Below are 20,700 nucleotides of genomic sequence, written 5' to 3'. Positions count from 1 at the left end.
CAATGACGTATCAAAAAAGAAAAGTAATGATCAAAATTTAAACGTAGTATTGAAGTATTATATTTAATAAACTTCATGGTTACAATAAACATATAAAGGCAAATATGTACAAACGTATACATAACCTCTGTCGGATTAGTTGGAAAATATAAGAAAAATAATTAGTTTTAGATTGTATGTTAATTAATTTTTGTTGTGAGCTCAATGGCGAAATGTGGTTACCTACTGTATATTAATACTGAAACTTAATAAGAGCAAACCTCTTATTTGACCTCTGAATGTGCGATTAGAATAGAATACCTTGGCATTCGTGTTTGCAATTAACAAAGCTATTTTATAACAGTGAAGGTATAATAGCATGTACACATTTGTATGTAATATTTACTTTACTTTATTTTAAGGCGGAAATACTGCCCTAGTGACAATTTGCAGACAAGATTCTTTAAAATTTACAAATTTTGTTCCAACAACTAGACAAATATAATTTTTGATTTGATATCACATAAAATAAAATTGTACAGACAATTATTTATAAAAGGAATGACATTAAAAAAAAAAAACACGGTAAAAGATTTTGACAGCTGTCAAATAATGTCAAACAAAATTAAATAAATTGGGTGTCGTAACAGTCCGTTGAGAACTAGGACCTAGTGAATTACAACTTTCAACCATTCCCGTGTGCGAGTATTGTTCTCAGAAATGGAATGGACCCACAAGAGGCAGTACTCGTGATAGAACTTTAGGTTTCATAGGCAGGAATCGAGCCAAAGACGTCTTTCATGACAGTCCAATGCAATAACCATTATGACACGGGTATGGGTATGTTGTTTATAGCCTAACGATTTAATTTTCCCTGCAGAACATCATTTACCAATATTCCAATACAGAAAGGTTAACACTGATTAAATTGAATCATCAGGATCATAACTCAAAAAAATATATACAAAACAAAATGAATAATCGAATGTCACTCTGACATTTCTCTAGACAACTTGTCATTCAATGCGTTAAGACATTTGCTTGTGGGTATATGAATTTGTAAGCTCATATTGGAAAATTTTCTTAAATGGCCAGATGACTTCCAATGAACTAAATTGTTTATACTCAATTTTGCTTATGAAGTCTAAAAATAGACTTTTCTCAAATTTTGAAAATAAAAAGTTGGCTCATCAGGAACATGAATAAAAATTGTGAGCAATTAGTTTAAGCGGAGTCTACATCATTGAATTGAATTTTAAGATATACAAAGTCATGCGAATGTTGTTACATAAAAATCTTACAAAATACAAACCAATTTCTTTCTAATGTTTGGCAGTTTTCTTATTGCATACTTTGCCGCCCCGGTTCAACAACTTCGTTTATGGCAACCATTGAAAGTTTCTGTCATTGGGCAAGTTCAGACGACATAAGGAGCTTGAAAGTAAGGCAAGTTGCTAGAATCTGATTGTCATGCTGCCAAAAAATTGCCTTTCAATACAAGCAACTTTATTGGAAAGTTAGTCAAGTCAATTCCACTTACATATGTCAAAATGACTGCTATTATAATTTTTCATTGAAACGAAAGCTGAACTTTATTATCTGTGATTTTTTTTTATTTTATGCACAATTCAATTTGATGTTTTACGTAAAAGAGTTTTTTGTCAAATAGAAAAAAAAGATATTTCTTTAAATACAAAACACAACTTGCCTGAGGAATATTTTATAGTAGTAGTTGGTAGTTCTTGCACGACTTACTGAGGTTAGTGAAGTAAAGTTTTAAAGTTTATGACACTTAAAATCTGTCTTGTTCAAAATTTACTTTCAAAGAATGTAGTTAACTGCAAATGAAGTCCCTTTTATTTTATGAACCTGACCATTAAAATACAATTTTCTGGCTGAAATTATATATCGGAATGGTTTAAAATTGAAACAAAAATGTTAAGGCCCCAGTTATAGCTATCATTGTTTTCATCATTGAAAACAAACATTGGAATTTTGGTGACAGGTTGTTTATAGCTATCATTAAATGTTTCTGTCATTGAAAAAATTTCCTGATTGAAATCCACCGAAAAACTTTTACTGACAGAAATCTGACATTGGAATTGTGTGAAATTGGAACACAAATCAGTGGAACGATTTGTTTCACTTTTGAACATAAAAGTATCAGCTGTTCAGAAAAATAAATTTCCGTCGGAAAAAAAATCATTTTTAGAGAAAAACAAATGCGCACTTAAATTTTTTACCCAAACAAAATTCTTTGGGTGATTTTCGATCGATCAGTATATAATGTTCATTTCTAATCGAAGAGAAACATAGTCAAGTCCAAGAAATCCCCATAGATTGAGCTCCTGGAACCACGGACACGTCTCTCAGTTTGCTTGTTGCTCCATGAGCTGAACATAGCTGATAGGCTTGGTAGTTACTTCCGCGAAAAATTTATTTTTTTCGATTTCAAAATTCATATTTCTTAATGCACGAAAAATCAAAACAAACTTTTGAGAAAAAATAACAGCTGTTAATGACAGAAGTGTCATTTTAGAAATGTCATTCAAAGCAACCTCGAAGCCGGCCCATCGTAACTCAGACGAAGCCGAAGCTAAAGCGTGTTTGTGTTTCAGCCACAAGGAATTTTCCATCGCATTTAAGTTTTCTGATCTTCGAGATCTAGGTAGAGCTAGGTTCGTTTCTGCTTTAATTCTTTTTTCTTCTATGTATATACAGAATATTGTTTAATCATAAAAACTTACTTTAAAACCAATTAAAAAACAGGTAAAATAAAAAATAAAATAAAACTGCAACAGTCTTTCGTCTCCATTGCTAAATTCTCATTTTTCTACAGTCGTGTATATCCGGTAATTGACACAACAACAAAAACACGACTAAACCGACGACGACGTGACAACGACATCGACGTAAGCTCTTTTACCCTTAATACCCTCTTTAAATTGTTATTTCTTCTGTCTACAACTTTGGCTAAGTAAATAATTGCATGACTTTACGTATATATTTACATTAATTTTTAATTCTACTTTTACATATGTATAATGTACATATATATGTACTTACCTTTGTTTGTATTATTTGTATTTATGTGTTTTTTTTTCTTTTTCGTTTCAGATAAGCAATTTCTTATTCTTGTTGTTCCCGCCCGTTTTAATTTATCTATTCAAAGAATATGGAAGATTTGTAACGCCTGGAATACACATATTATGGGTTCTTCTAATTGTTGTCGGCTTAAGTTCTATGTACTTTCATGCAACCCTTAGTCTAATTGGACAACTTCTAGATGAGTTGGCAATTCTTTGGGTTTTTATGGCAGCATATTCCTTGTTCTTCCCAAAACGTCATTATCCGAGATTCTGTCACAATGACAGGTAAGTCTTTTTATCTATATACAAGAAAAATTGGTACCTCAACAATAAGAAGGTTAATTGAATAGTGGAACTTCTGACTATAAAGTTTTTAACTTCTTAGACATTCAAAAGTCATAAAAATAAATAGCTTTAATGATTTTCGCAGCATTTTCTCAATTTGTTGTAGAACTTGCTCCACTAAAAAGGCGGTGTTTAACTACAATCTTTTACTAAAGCTTAAATTGGCAAAGACAATTAATAATGTTTAGATCTATATCACAAGCTATCTAAAGGAAATTGCCGCTTAAATGATTTAATATTGTATAGCTGTCAATTTCTTAATCACAGTTGTTGTTCTTCTTGTTTGAGAAAATTACTACAAAATACAAACGTGTTCTCTTTTGTTCTAAATTTTATCTTTCATTCGTGTGATAAATTTAATCATTTCAACACGTAACAACAATAAAAATGTAAACAAATTTCAATTCACTTTCCTTTGTTTTTGTTTTTCATTTGGTCTTCCCTAACTTATCTTTCTTTTGTTGTTTTTTTTGTTACTTTAGAAAAACATTCAGCAAATTTATGTTCTACTCAGCCCTTCTGGCGACTGGTCTGTCATTGTGGAAACCATTCATTAATGCCTTTGTGCTGATGGCCTTATCGGTGCCTACAATGGTCATGTTATATAGCGAATTACAACGGTGAGTATAGTATTTGTAATTAAGATAACAAAACAAAAATATAAGATTTGTACGATTAGGTTTAGTTTAAATTTATTGTTTGTTTTGAAATTGAGAACTAAGCAAAGGGAAATAAGTGTAATATATGAATAGACAGATAGTGTTGATGGCAATGTCACTTTAGCAGCTTAATTATAATAACAAATTACATGGCATCCCTTATTTGAATTTTGTATGACTATATTGTTGCTAGAACAAAGAAAACAAAAATTATATAGGGATTAAAGGTATTAAGAACAATATTGTTCGAGATAAAATTAGTTCAAAGACAATATATCTTTAATTGCTGCCAAAATATTCGATTTAAAAACAATTTGACCAACTTTAAGTATAATTTGTGTAGGTTTTTATTTTTTTGTAAAAAAATACTGTTCTTTCTTAAAATTTTACCGGATGTCAAAAACGCTATTCATTAATGCATACAATTATTTTTGATGTCATATTGTTCAAATTTATTTGAATTCTATATTTGTGCTGGTTCTTGAGATATGGCAGAGGAAAAAAGATCTCCGAACTAACGAACGTACACACGCACTCACAAATATCTTTCTAAAAAGCTTGTATCTAGGACCTTGAAACGTAAGTGTCAAAATTTCAACTCGACATAATCGGGCCGGTAATTTAGTTTAGAGGAAAATGATAGTTTTTGAAATATGTTCAAGGGTCTGTTGCTTTTCAAATTATTGTAAACTTTTGTTGTTATGTCAAAAAAACAACATCTTGAAGTGTCATTGTAGCCATTGTTGGAATTTAAAATCATTAAGGCGCTACATGAAAAAAAGAGGCTGGAATTCGACGCACACTGATAACTTTCCATCCCGTCTGTCGATTTGTCTTGCTGAAAAGTTTTTAGGTTTTCGTGTTGGGTTAAAAAAGTTGTCAGTTGAATTATTATTTAAAATTTTAAAATTACTATTATTATAAGTTTTTTCATATCAAGAAATAGTTTAGGTTAAAAATCTAGTTTTGTAAAATAGATTCTTGGTCGAAAACAAATTTTTAGCAATTTAAGTAGCATTTCTTAAATTGTTACAAATTGGATTAATGAAATTAATTTAAGAGATTTCAAAAAATCGAAAACAATATTTTCTGTGAAATAAAAAAAAGTTTGGAGACAATATTTTTAATTTTTGAATAGCTATTTGAGTCGAAAGTAAATTTTTACCAAGTTTTAGTATTGTTTTTTTTTTTTGTTAGGTTTTTATTTTTTGTAAAAAAACTGTCCATTTGATTTTTATCAAAATTTGACCGAATGTTGACAATAATGTTTTTTAAAAGTTAAAAATAGTTCAAAGCCATAATCTCAAGTTTTTGAAAAGATATTTGGGTCGAAAATCAATTTTCACCAACTTTTATTCATTTTTTTGTTTAGGATTTTATTATTTATTTTTATATATTTTTCTCAAAATTTTACCACAAGTTAAAAACGTTATTTTTCGTTGGACAAAATTGTTTTGGATGTTGAATCATTTTTATTCGAAAAATTTTCGAGGTGACAATTTTTTTTTCAGTATTTTTGATTTATAAAAAAGTTAGTTAGATTTAAAAAAAAAAATAAACTTTTTTGGTATCACGTTACAATATATAATATACAATTTAACTCTAGTGTCTAGCGTGATTGGTTCGTGAGGTATTTAGAGTTAAACAAAATTATCACCTTTTTTAAACTGCTATGGTTAAAAAGCAATTGACGCAATTTTCTTGAGAGCATCTTTCTATATTATTATCTGTATAACAAAATTTGTTTGAAGTCGATATCTCGTCTAGTTCTTGAGCTGGACAAAGAAAAACACGTTGCGTACGTACGGATGTACGGAGTGAAAAATTGATGAACTAAACAATGTATCCTAAATAATCAGCCATATAGTTTAAGAATCGAAAGGTGATAATTCTACAAATCTGTCACACTTTCTGACAAATCTGTATTTCATTAAAATATTGACAAATGACAAGTTTATCAGAAAAATAGAATGACAAATTTGTCATGATGATTTTGTCATCACCCGTGTTTTTTTGGCATTCTATAAATAGTATAGTAAAAAATTCCCAAGAAAACTCATCGGCAGTAGCCAGATTTTTGTATTTAAAAATTGGTACAACTGAAAGAAGATCTTTCAGAATAATAATACAAAAAAAAGCATACAGATAGAATGAAAGCAAAAAAAAAATTATCTAAAACTAATGAAATGGACAATTTTCAAGAAGAAATGGTAAGAAAACTTCTGGAAATTGAGATTCTATAAAAAAAAGTTCATTTAACAGTTGCAGCTTTGAAATAAAATAAAAACTTCAAGAAGGGGGTTTGTATTTAATATAAACTGAGATGAACCTTTCAAAACCCTAATTATCTTTTCTATGATTTGTCTTGCAAAATAAGCCTTGTTGGTCCATTTTCATTAACAAAACTAAATAATATCAACAGTAGAACATTGATTTTTGTCGCCAATGGAAAATGCATTACTACTCAACGAACACATCCATTCAGGTACAAATGCAATATCAATCGTACCAATAAATCACATAAGATCCATTCGAGATTCGTACAAATGTCAAAAGCCAACAGTAGCAAAAATCTACTTAACTTTTTGTAATTCATGTAAAATCCTACTATACTATTAATTGATTTTCCAACATATTTTCATATTATACTGACGCATCTGTCTTGAAAATTTTGTCACTGTCATTTTTAACTAAATTTACTGACAAATTTGTCGTGACAATTTCATTGAAATAATATTGACATGTGTTATGATCGAAAAAAAATTAAATATGGAACAAAAACTTTGCATTTTGTTTCAATTTTCGATGTTGGAGTAACAAAACTCTGTCACTTTTCCTATTTAAAATTGTCATAGATTTTAAAATACTGTTTTATTATTAAAAAGTGAAGTGCATAAAACATAACACAAATTTAGCGTTCTAAATAGAACAACATTTTTAAAATATTTTTTTTTTTAATGTTTCTTGTCGCTTGCTACCGCCATTACTTACTTACTTAAGATGGCGCTACAGTCCTGTGTTAACTAAGGCCTCATCCAACAAACTTCTCCATCTAACTCGGTCCCTAGCTAGATGTCTCTAGTTTCGCGCTCCAAGTTGGGTGAGGTCACCTTCCACTTGTGTGCGCCACCTGATACGCGGTCTTCCTCTACTGCGCTGTCCTGTGGGTGTGGATTGCGCTCTGTGTGACTCAGCCATATTAGTCGTTGGACTTTTACCCTTCTGGCTAAGTCTACGTCGCTGTACAGCCCGTACAGCTCGTCGTTCTATCTTCTCCTCCACCCCCTTTCGATGCATATGGGACCGTAGATCACACGAAGAACTTTTCTCTCGAAGCGACCCAAGGTGCTAGACGAAGTCCTTGACTACCTCAAAGTTACGTCTGTCGATGGTGACATTTTTACCAAGACGTCGCTGTTGTGTATCCTTTCTTGACGACAGCATGTACTTTGTTTTGCCCTCATTAACCGTTAAACCCATTTTTGCCGCCTCTCCCTCAATACTCACATAAGCCCCATTGACATCACGCTGAGTTCTTTCGATTATGTCAATGTCATCAGCATAAGCCAGTAATTTGACATACTTTTGAAAGATAGTGCTTCTAGTGTTGACGTGTGAGTTCTTCACTATTCTTTCAAGCACGATGGTAAAAAAATCAAATGACAGCGCATCACCTTGTCTAAAACCTTTTTTGACATCGAAAGGTTCTGTTAAGTTGTTTCCAACCTTTATGGAGCAGCGTGAAATCTCCATGGTCATCCTGCACAAACATACTAGTTTAGCAGGGATGTCAATTGCTTTCGCCATTGGCCATTAAAAACTGACAAAATTGTAGAAAAATTCCTGAAAATTGTAAAAAAGGACTTGATAATTCATTGTCATGACAATTTATTTATGAAACGAAAAATTGACAACCGTCGGGTATTCTCCCACAATTTTACAAAATAGTCAAATTATTTTTGAAGCAGTTTTTGACAATTATCAAGTTGTCATTTACTAAATTGTTACCTATCGCAATTGTCAATAGTTATGAAATAGGACCCTGGTCTACGCTTAGCCTTCCCAGCTGTCATACCCAGGTCACCGGATTCTACCAAGCCTTACCTTGTGGCTTTTTCCGTTTCAAGATACAATCCGTATAACTTATTGTTATACCTCATCCAGAATTTTCCTTCCTCACAAATGATGGCATTTATTTACAGTAAGACTTTTCTATCGATAAAAGGTGTAATATCACTGAGCACCCACGTCTCAACGTCGTAAGTGAGTATTGATAGAACTATAGTCTTACACAACTGGAGTTTGGAATTTATGGTGAATTTTTTTGGATTTAAGGAGTCTTAATAAACTTTAGTAAGTTCTGTTGGCCTTAAGCCTTAATTCTTCTACATAGATTTCACCAACTAAAAAGTAGGTAAAATTAGACCATTTAGAATCCGTGTTCACCTACCTACCTTGATTGCTGTTGGGTTGACATAGACGAAGCCACAATCGTGTGTTTTGTTTTTTCCTTCATTTATGCATGTGCAGTCACTCGATTCTTACCTCTCGCTTCATCTGGATAAATAAGTTATGTACATATTGTTGGCTTCTACCAAATATGTCAATGTCATCTACGTAAGCCATTTAACCAGTAGTTTTGTAGACTTGTTGACGATCATCTCTCCTTTAATGGATATTTCAGAATCTCGAATTGCTTTCTCAAGATCCAGTTCAAAGAGTAGACAGGCCAGCCAAGTTGTTTAAAGTTCTTATTGGAATGGTCATGGTCATCCTAGTCTTGTTTTATCAATTTATTTGGAATATCGAATTTCTTAATGGCTTTATAAAATTCTACCCTGGCTATTCTGACATAGAGGCAGCTTTAAAGACTATACATAGATCGTATCACATATGTACCTAAGGGTGAAAATCTGATCAGTTATTAACTTGCTTGGTCTCAAACCATATTCATTTTTGCCGATTGTGGTTTTCGCGTATGGAGATATATACCGTCTTGTAGGAAAGGGGAAAAAAAGTTTTTTTTTTTTAACTCAAAAACTTTATACCCCTGCTGCACTCAGAGATATCTCCTTTTATATCAATTAAATCAAATTAATTAACTTCCCATAGGAAGTTATTGTAATGGGTCCGATTTGTCAAATTGAAAATTTTGACATTTCTCGACGTTTCAAGGTCCCTAGAGTCGAAATAAAAGATTTTTAGAAAGATGTCTGTGCGTGCGTGTGTACGTACGTTTGTACGTCCGTACGTCCGTACGTTCGCGACGTTTTTTTCGTCGTCCATAGCTCAAGAACCAGAAGAGATATCGACTTCAAATAAATTTTGTTATACAGATAATAAGGCAGAAAGATGCAGAAAGGACTCCCAAGAATATTGCGTAGGTGGTTTTTTTACTATAGCAGTTTGAAAAAAATGTGAAAATTTTGGTTAACCCTAAATATCTTACAAACCAAAAACGCTAGGGATTGAATTAAATTTTATATAATATATTGTAACATGATACCAAATAGGTATATTTTTTGAAAAAAATCAATATAACGGTTTTTTTTAAAAATCAATAAAACTGAAAAAAAAATTTGTCACCTCCAAAATTTTACGACTGAAATATAATTTCATCTCTAAAACAATTTTGTGCAACGAAGAATAATGTTTTTGACATCTGATAAAATTTTGAGAAAAATCTAATTAACAGTTTTTTTTATAAAAAATAAAAATCTAAAAAAAAACATTACTCAAAGTTGGTAAAAATTGAATATCGATTCAAATATCTTTTCAAAAACTTGAAATTTAGGCTTCAAACATATTTTATCTTATAAGAAATATTGTTTTCAACATTTTGAAGAATGTTAAGAAAAATCGAATTGACAGTTTTTTTACAAAAAATAAAAACCTAAAAAAAAATTTATAAAAGTTGGTAAAAATTGATTTTCGACTCAAATATCTTTTCAAAACTTTGAAATATTGACTTTAATTTACTTTTTTCTTTCAAAAAATCTTGTTGTCAACATTCAGTTAAAGTTTGAAAAAAATCGATTTGACAGTTTTTTTACAAAAAATAAAAACCTAAAAAAAAAATGTATAAAAGTGGGTAAAAATTGATTTTCGACTCAAATATCTTTTCAAAACTTTGAGATATTGGCTTTAATTTACTTTTATCTTTCGAAACATCTTGTTGTTAACATTCGTTTAAAGTTTGAAAAAAATCGAATTGATAGTTTTTTTTACAAAAAATAAAAACCTAAAAAAAAATTTATAAAAGTTGGTAAAAATTGATTTTCGACTCAAATATCTTTTCAAAACTTCGAGATATTGGCTTTAATTTACTTTTATCTTTCAAAACATCTTATTGTCAACATTCGGTTAAAGTTTGAAAAAAATCGAATTGACAGTTTTTTTACAAAAAATAAAAACCTAAAAAAAAAATGTATAAAAGTGGGTAAAAATTGATTTTCGACTCAAATATCTTTTCAAAACTTTGAGATATTGGCTTTAATTTACTTTTATCTTTCAAAACATCTTGTTGTCAACATTCAGTTAAAGTTTGAAAAAAAATCGAATTGACAGTTTTTTTACAAAAAATAAAACTCTAAAAAAAAAACAATACTAAAACTTATTAAAAATTTACTTTCGACTCAAATAGCTTTTCAAAACTTAAAAATATTGGCTTGAAACTTATTGTATTTCACAGAAAATATTGTTTTCCATATTCAGTAATTTTTATATAAAAATCCAACAGTCCGTTTTTTCATAAAAAATAAAATCTACAAAAAATAGTACGCAAATTTGGTAAAAATTGATCGACAGACGGGATGGGAAGTTATCAGTGTGGGTCGCATCCCAGCCTCTTTTTTAATTTTTAATCATGACTATCATGATCCACACAGGTTCATGTCTCGTGACAAATAAAACCAGGTAATAAAAATAAATATCTAAAATGAAGTTGAAGGTTGAAGTTTTATGATGTGCAGGCAATAAAGTGACACATTGTTAAGTTGACTTTAATTTTGAAAAAGACGTAACAAAAAATTCAACGCCATTAAGCTTAATAATACATTATTTACAAAGAATCAAGAAAAGAAGTTTATGTACGTATACTTAATTCTGCTAAAATACTTGTTTTATTGAATACTTAATATACAAAGGTCATACACTCTGAGTTTAAAAGTATAAATTAATTTGTTTTTTTTTTGTTTGGTTTCGTTTTTAATGTGTGAAATTACTTAAAAAATCATCATCAGTAGTAACGATTAATCAATCATTTTCTTGGCTCTTGGCTTTCAATAAATTTATATTTGACATTATTTAAGTATGTCAAGAATTATTGATCCATGTAAATTTTCACAAATCTAGCAGCATTACGTGTATGACAACAATAATAACCGTGTATCATATCATCTTTTCATTTACGATAAAACAACAAAGTGAAATCCTGCATTTCGCAGGGATCTTTGACTTGACTTTACTTAGTTTTTCTATTTCACACCAGGTAATAGTTTGTTTTGTAAAGTTCGGTATTGCTTTCAGTTATTTTATTGAAAACAGAGTTTCCACTTGATCATTTCAGTCAAATGAGTTATTAAACGAAGTTCCCTCTCTTTTGGTCCTCAAAGTAAGAAATAAGAACTTTTGATATAATAGCCTTATAGAAAGCTAGTTAAAAGTACCTTAAATATTTACATACCATTATTTACATGGATTTTGCTTTAGTAAAATAACCAGTTACAATCATTTTCAAGATATTCAAACACACATTTATAATTCGTGTCTCTATAAATACCTCATAAAAAGTCATCGAGTCCTACTCTATAGACGATTCAAGTAAAGCGATTAGTTTTTAAGCCTTTCCCTGTCATTGCAGTATTCAAAACCAATTTTCAACGACACCTGCGTTTGAACCTTGACTTCCTTTTGTAAAGCTCGCACTTTGTCTTTGGATAAAAAGGGTACTAAATACGCTTTGATACCTCAAATCAAATCATTATAAGACAAACGTCAAGAAAATAAACCAAAGAGACCAATATTATAACACTTTTTGACAGATGTCTATAATTGCATTTAATAACTGGGCAAAAAAGTTATAATATAATAACGTACAATTTTTGACAGCGTGCAGCTTCCTTTTGGGTTACCTTTGAAAATTCAGTTAAGGGAATTGATATTTGTTATAAACTACGAAATCAAAAATTTTCTACACAACTTATAGCTGTCACCGCATTTGGAAAATAAATTTAAAACAACTTCATATGCACTCAATGGTTTCTCCATTTACGAACTTCTCACATAAATGCATTTATTACTTAGTTTATAATTATATATTTCAATTAAATTAAAAATATTTGATGTAACTAAATTAACTTTAATTGCACCTTGCACACATTAAAATATCAACTATAATAAATGATCATTTACGAATCCAAACAATGTATATCAAAGGTCATCTTGTTATAACGTTTTGATATTAAATCAATAATTCATGATCAAGGCCAATTTTTCAATTTCATTGAACTCAAAAGTACATGGGTTGTGAATTGTGAAGTAGTTGTGTTAATTAATATCCAGATGTTGAACGTTTTACAATATATCGAACAAATATTTATAAGAAAGCTATACGAGAGCTAAGTGAAGTTGTTTGATTAGACGCTAAGTAAGAAATTAGTAAATTTTATTTGTTTACATATTTCATCTTGTTGCAAATTTACGAATACACTTTTGTTCTATATCCATTAGATTAATAAAGTTAATAGATAAGATAATTAATCACAAACTGATTTTAAAATTTCACAAGGTATCCACCTATTTTGGATTGGAAACTTTTGCGATAATAATCGTTATACAAATTTCGTAATAATGACTACGATAAACTTAATAACTTAATTCTTTTAATCAAGTTTTGTATATCAATTAATAACAATTTAATTTAATAAAGAAATACCTAGTTTAAAAAAAGGAAAAACGGGTGTTTCTAAGAAGTATAGAACTTTAAGTTGGCAACACTATTTTAACTGTGGCGGCCATTTTGTTAGCTGTCAAGTGATTGATCTTTGTTTTGATTTGGCGTTTCAACATGAATAGAATGACAACGCTTTCTTAAGTTATGCTATTTTATTTTAAAAATCATGTTGATGAAAATCCTCAAGTGTATGTTAAGACACAGTTACATCCACAAAAAGTGACTGTTTGGTGTGCTTTATGTGCTAAGAACATTGGTATCTACTTCTTTAAAAAAGACGGACGCTGGCCAGAGCGGTACAGGTAATGGTGACCGCCTTCGGCTTTTGATATCACCAAGATATAGAGAAGCTGTGGTTTCAACAAACGGAGCAACTCGTCACACAGCCCGTTTCAAAATTGATTTATTTAAGGAAATTTTTGGTACAGCTGCACAGTTTTACATTACAGACCAGTGAATTGGCATCCAAGATCGTATCGTAATATGGACAAATCAAATAAGCCCAAAACGATTGACCACTTAGAGGACAACATTCGAAGTGTAATTGGAAATACGTCCACAAATGAAAAATTCATCTAAAATTGAACCTCTAGAATGTCAGAAATATTTTGTGTTTATTATAACCGTTTGGCAATATGAGAACCCCAGAGAATATAACTGTTTACTATGCTTCCTCGATATTGATGTTAATTCCAGCGGAAATATGATTACAAACTTAATTCTTCTTCTTTCCGATTATGGTAAAATTTATCAATCCCAAACAGAACTCAGTGTTTCATTTGAGCTGTATAAAGAAATTATTAGGATTAAAGATGAAAGTTTCTGGGCCTACAAAGCCAAACCCACTGAGGAAAACGGAAATAAATTTGATCAAACTAGAAAGATGCACCACAGTTTTCGAATAGTATTCCCGCTATTGTTCTGAAGCGGTATTCTTCAACACTGGCAAAGCCATTGCGTAAGTTCTGCCATCTGTCCTGTTCTACATGTATCTTTCTGAGTGGATTTAAAACAGAACTTGTCCAGGCTGTCCCTAAAGAAGTCGTTAAGAAAATCTGCTGTCGTTACTGTCGCCTAATTGCACTTGTGTTTCCTTCATTCTAAGGTCATGGAAACGCTGATTAATTTTCAGCTTTAAATATATCTTGGAGAACGAAAGCTTCAACTGGTGATCTCATAGTTTATCTCACCGAGCAGTGGAACAAATCTTTACATCGTTTTGGATAAAGTAAGATTATTGCATTTGATAGAGTGCATTTAGTATTGATGAATATCTAACTCGATGGGTTAGAGATTACCTTAAGAATTGGATTCAAATCTGATATCCACAAAATAAACGATTGTGTGCCCTTGGGGTCCGTTTTGTCTCCGCCACTTTTCCTTGTTTTTCAACGGCAGCCTATGATAAGCTCATTAAATTCTGATCTTGACAGCATTATCCAATGGAGAATGAAAAACTGTGTTAAATTGAATGCTTCGAAAACATGATGCTGTCTACTGTCGCAAAAGTGTATCCCTCCCCTAATGCTACTATTCATGGGTGGTTCTTCTTTTGTCGAAACTGAACAGCTTTCAAGTTTAGGTATGTGCATCGCAAACCATCTTTTATATGGAGGAACATGCCGCATTCACAAAGCTAGTGATCACATACTCAAAATTCAACTAGATTTGTGAATGCAAAATTGCACTACAAGCAAAAAAAAAATTGTGTTTCCAGAACTTTAAATAATTAGTTTTTTTTTTTTAAATTCAATAAAACAAAATAGAAGATATAATATGATTGATTTATATTTGTATTTAAATACTGAAAGATTGATTTCATTTTGAATTCTTGTGTTCCTACCGAGCAGATGATTGTGAAACGTTAAAACCAGTGTGCTCTATCTTTGTACCCAAAATTTGTCCACTATGTCGTAGGGGAATTTTTAACTTCTTTTGTAGTTGTATTAAGCGCCAATCAGAATCCTTTGACTACGTAGCCACTAGCGTAGTGAATGCCCCCACATAATTGACATCGCCAAAAACGCTGCTTAGTGTTTGGGTTTCCTCAGACGTTGCAAGAAGATTTTTACCCCATCTGATCTGACTATAACTTACAAAGTTTTTGTTTGTTCAAGACTCAAGTATTATTCTTATATTTGGGCCGGTGCCCCAATAATGTACTTGAGTCTTTTAGATAGAATTGAGAAAAGAGGCCACAAATCCTTATATCTATAATTTTTGTATCAATATTTTTAGAAACAAACAACTCAACTTGAGTCCAATTTCGGATATACTGTTAAGTATAAGGATTCTTTCGTTAACCACACTACACGAATGCGGAACGCTTTACAAGATTCAGTATTTCCCATTCATTGCTTTTTTTCTAATCCTGTACTCCAATCCTAATTTCTCGTATTGTGTTTAATAATTATAAAGGTATTCATAGCCCCTTAAGTTCGTGCTCAATAGAATACAAAGATTATTTGTCCAATACAGAAAAATTCGTGTCATTTTAAAAAATCATCTTTTTTTTTGCATGATGGTAGGTTGTCAGATGATTTTGAATTCATAGCGGAGTCAGACAGGGCTGTCACCAATATTGTTTTTGTTGATGATAAGCGATGTACTGCGAGCAGCTTTGTCAGGTAGCGGAGGGATACAATGGACTTTGACATCCTATTTAAAGCACTTTGATTACGCGGGTTATGTTAACTTACACTTTTTTAGGATGAAGGTTCTCCATAAAATGACAACAAGTGTGGAGAGAAAAGCAAAAGTTGTGGGCAAGAAAATTAATCCCTGCAAAACAAAAATGATCACCTTCTGAAAGCGATCATCTTCTCAAATAAATATTTCCTCCCAACCGGTAGAAAAAGCGGAGAGCTTTCAATACCTTGGAAGTGTCGTTCCATTGAAGGCTGAACCGAACAAGACGTCATCTGCAGTATATTGTCGAAAATTTGAAGGAATAACTCTATCAGCTTAAGAACAAACCTACGACTGTATCGCACAAATGTCGAATCTGTGCTTCTTTATGGGTGCAACACTTGGAGGGTTACTTCAGCAATTAAAAGAAAGCTGCAAACCTTCTTGAATAGATGTCTTCGCAACATCCTAAGGGTTTTCTGGACAAGCCGTATATCAAATAGGGTCCTTCTTAAAAGGACAGGAACCTATAGACTCTATAATACGAAAGCTTAAGTGGCAATGGATTGGACATACGCTTCGAAAAGGTAACGTCACTTGGTAGAGTTAGAAGGAGCTGAAACACATCTCCCAAAAAAATACACTTTTATAAACGTTATTTTTGATATCGTACAATTTCATACAAATTAACTAGAGCTTAATAAATATTGGCAGACATTAAAATAAATATAGGCACAAATTATTAATTTAAGAATTAAAAAGTCAATAAAGTGCCACTGCGTTCAGAAGACTAATTGGTGATGTCCTGTTATCCTGTGAGACCGCATTAACTCCTAACTTAATTGAAAATATAATCTATTATTATGAAATAGTACTTGGCCGGTATTTCCTTTTTTTCGCAAATGCTTATCCCTAATTAAGAATTTCAATTAAATTAATTAAATATATAATTCCAGCAATTAAACACATTCATCATGTCTTAATTTTGTGGTGCCATACACGAAAATAGTAATATATAACTTCCAAACATATCCTCATGTCAACTTCGTGAGCTCTGTTATTAAGCATCAAGATAAGTTAACACGCTCAAGAATCCTGGCAGTCTTGACTCTGTACATACATATGTATATACCTATATGCATGTCCAAATAATGATTTTGTTGGTATATAATGTCAACATTTTGTAGTATAATATCATATCGATTTCAAATACAAAATCTAATACCAACAAAAAAATATACACCTGCCTGCCAAGAGAAATAATGTCATTCCCTAGAGACAGCAGAAAGGCCGGTTGGAAGCGGAAGGAAATAAATTTATACAGACAAACATAACGACATAGTAAAGGATATACAGAACTAAAAACATCAGTTCAAAAAAAGAGTATACTAAATAAAGGTCGGTAATTAGGTTTCCAAGTCACCGTATCATCCGTGACTTCTTTTTCTTGAACACAATATTCATTTGAAATTTTGTTCACATACCAACAAATATATAGGCCATGTTGTGCAAGGTTGCTATAGTATTGTTTGGCATTTGGGACTTAAAGTGATTTATTTGTCATAAGTTTATTCCATGTTCGAAATACATGACTCTTTATTTTTGAAACTATGCCACAGAAGTGTTAGAAATCTACCAACTTGAAGAAAGAGGTTCGTTAGCAATTTGATGACATTAAAAATGATGTCCTGGATTTAAATTTGACACAAAAATGTTATTTAGGGTGAATCAGTAGGCAATTTGGGGAATGCACTACAGGTATGAGAAAATAAATATGTGCATAGTTCATACTGATGTTTTTATATTCAAATTAGTCGAAGGTGAGTCTTTGACTTTATGCTTTAGTTTGGTTCTTATCTTAAGTTATCTTGGGAGTTCTTTTAAGGAACTTTTTTTCTTTTCTTAAAGCAGAGTTTTTTCAAAGTAGTTTAGCACTACTCCACCTTTCTATGAAGCTCAGAAGTTAAGTGTCAAATTGAAATAAGTTCTAATATAATCTTCATGCTTTTAAATGGTGGTATTTAAGGAGCCAACCCATATAATTATAATACATCGCATGTGTTGCGGCAACGTATATAACTGACAGCTCGATTAATTACAGATCGGACTAAACGCAAAAAGTATTAGTTGTCAATAATAGGCATGTTCGATAACATGGTGCATCGCTGTGCTCCGAACTCGTTCTAATGAGGTTTGTTCGGTTCTTGGTGTTTTATCAATGCACTCAACAATCTACTTTCTCTCAAAATTGTGTATGTTTTTTTTGAGCATCGTGCATTGAGCATAAACAGAAGATGATTCTTATAAGTATTATGATTGCTTTTATACGATAACGACGTTTATAGCCTTTTCACACCAAATCCAAAACCGGGTTTTCGGCAAAATGTTTTCGAAAACCCGAAAATTGTTTACACCAAACATTTACACGATTTCTTTTAACATTTAAATTTATTTAAATTTTTGAATTTCGTTCTTCACAAATTATTTGTGAAAATAAAATTAATTATAACCAATTCAAATTGATTTTAACGTAACACTAGCCGGGTGGAATGGGCTCACGACATAAACTTCAAGCTTGCTTGGCTGCAGCTATCCTCTTAGTTCACTTCAACCGGTCCAAACAATTCACTAAGGAGAAGCTAATTGTCTAGAAAATATATTATAGAATCAACAAAAAACAAAACTTTTAAAATAAAAATTAATTTTATTTAAAGCATTTTCTTCTTCTTTCACAACAAATTCAATCCAAAATACTGAGCTTATGACTATTGCTTCTGTTGGCCAAATGTACCTTCAGAGTCGCCATATATTTTGGCCGTCCGTAGGCGGGGTTGAGAAGATTCTGAACGATTTCGTGTAGGTCCTTATGGCCGGAGCAAGAAAGGTCAATTCAATGTTTCAGATTCGTACCAAAACCACACTCGTCCAAAGAGATCGCTCTTTGGCTTGTTCCTTTGATTACTCGCCTGGTTTGTACAAGGCACTGAGGATCTTCTTGATGTTGGCAGGCTGTTCATCAAGTTGCGATAGCCCACAATTGTGGTTTTATTCACTGGAACAACGATTCCCACATTGTGGAATATTTTGGCACAAATTTTCATACTTATTCTCCTCTACAAATGAACTAATCGCCTTTCTCATATCTTCCAAATCCTTGTGCTTAAACGGAGTTACCGGAAAGTCTTTCTCCAGGTAGTAAGCGGAAGCATCGGACATATTTGTGGCGACGAGTTCAAAGATGCATCTCTTGGAAACGCCATTACGAGCTATGAGCAAGACTTCTTAGTATTTTGGGTCGTCACGCCAGTATCCATAGTGAATTCCGAGTCCTCACGTTTGAAGCTCTGGAGGATCATAAAAGAACAGCCAGTGAGGCAAATAGTCAAAGGGGCTTTTATTCTCGACGTTGGCAAATTTTCCCGCAAAATATTCTGTAAATAAAAACCAAAAAGAAATAATTTTTATTTTGTTAGAAAATTATATAAATAAAAGTACTTACCACGACCAAATTTATTTCAAAATGAAATATTTGTTTTGTCAACAGCCATCAGCTGTTTTGCTTACATTAATTTGAGCACTGAACGTTTCGAAAGGTTTGTTTGTTTAGTTCAATTTTGAAATGAAAAAAGTAAAAATGAAAAGGTTTCATTCGTCGAATTAAAATCAATATATTTCCAATATTTTTGATAAATTTAGCAAACGCTAACAAATAATACAGTAAAACTTTTATCAGTTCTATACAATGTTTTGAATTTCCTTAATATTCACTGGGTTCAAGGAATTGAATTTTGATCAAGCTGCCAAACAACATTGGGTCACACTATTCCGTTTCGTAGGTCAATTTCAAAGGATTCGTTGTCGCAACGCATACGACGGATTCTGTGGCTGGGCACTTAAATTTGGCCTCGCTTGATCACAGAAAGAAAGGATATCCGGGTATATAATAGTCCTAAATACGTAGACAGATAAATTAAAAACATTCCATTTGAGACAAACCCCGAATAAATAACACAAGGGATCAATTTTCTACGCTTATGAAAGATTTAAGAGTCTTATATTAGTTAGGGTAAAAATACTGTATGTGAACATTCCGTATTAAAAAATAAAGATAGTCAAAAGTATGTAGGACAAAATTCTGTATTTTAAAATGATGTAAGTTATAGTGTCAACAAGATTCTTCTCTTTTAGCCTACATATTTACAGTATTTTGAAGTACATAGTTTTTTAAACAAAATATCTTTGAAAATAAGGTATCATACAAATTTGTCCTTAGAAGCCAATTATAGCTAACATTAGTTTTCATCATTGAAACTAATCATTGGCATTTTTTTTGGCAAGTCGTTTATATCGCTCATTAAAAATGCCCGTCATTGAGAAAAATTTCCTGATTGAAATTCACCGAAAATTTGTACTGATAGAAATCTAAACTGTATGAAATTGGAACAGAACTCAGTGGAACAATTTGTTTTACTTCTAAACATTAATTGAAAATGAAAAATTAAAAATACAAAAAAAAAATACATTTCTAACGAAAAATAAGAATTAAGCTTTATTTTATCAAAAGAATTCTTTTTGTGATTTCTGATTGATCACTATATAATTTTTATTTTTAATCAAAGGGAAACACAGTCAAATATTGATTCAAAAATGTTTTCGGATTGATTTCAATGATAGCTATTTTACGATCAGAAAATTGCCAAAACAAAAAAATTCTATATCTCATCACTTAGCCAATCGGTAAAACGGAATTCTGAATAACATTATTTAGACTCGCTTCCGTTTTGGCCCTCAAAATCTAAATGTTTGTTTGCCTTTTGTGAACAGCTGAAATTTGTTTAATAAGGTATCTAAAAATTTACCAATCCAGGATACCCTAACCAACATTACCAGATTGAACGCAGCCATTGGACTTTCTAATTCGAATCATTTTGACATTTCTTAAGTTTATTCTCCGTTTCTTTTTAAACAACAAATAGGTTACTCAAAAAATTATGAACAGTCAAAACGATTGATAATAGCGAACAAACGTTTTTAGATGCTATCATTC

General features: G+C 31.4%; 1 protein-coding gene across 1 annotated transcript in view; it reads left to right on the top strand.

Annotated features, from left to right (window-relative positions):
• The window catches only part of LOC129940263 (alkaline ceramidase), a 31,738-nt gene that overhangs the window by 9,179 nt on the left and 1,859 nt on the right, over positions 1 to 20,700 (top strand). Inside the window, exons 2-3 of the mRNA XM_056048546.1 lie at positions 3,097 to 3,353; positions 3,896 to 4,033. Of these exons, the coding sequence (XP_055904521.1) occupies positions 3,097 to 3,353; positions 3,896 to 4,033 (395 nt within the window). The remainder of the gene's footprint in view (positions 1 to 3,096; positions 3,354 to 3,895; positions 4,034 to 20,700) is intronic.

The sequence above is a fragment of the Eupeodes corollae genome, chromosome 1 (assembly GCF_945859685.1).
Source record: "Eupeodes corollae chromosome 1, idEupCoro1.1, whole genome shotgun sequence".
In the NCBI taxonomy this organism is placed as follows: Eukaryota; Metazoa; Arthropoda; class Insecta; order Diptera; family Syrphidae; genus Eupeodes; species Eupeodes corollae.
Note: the sequence above shows the minus strand (reverse complement) of the source record. Positions and strands in the feature narration are given on the sequence as shown.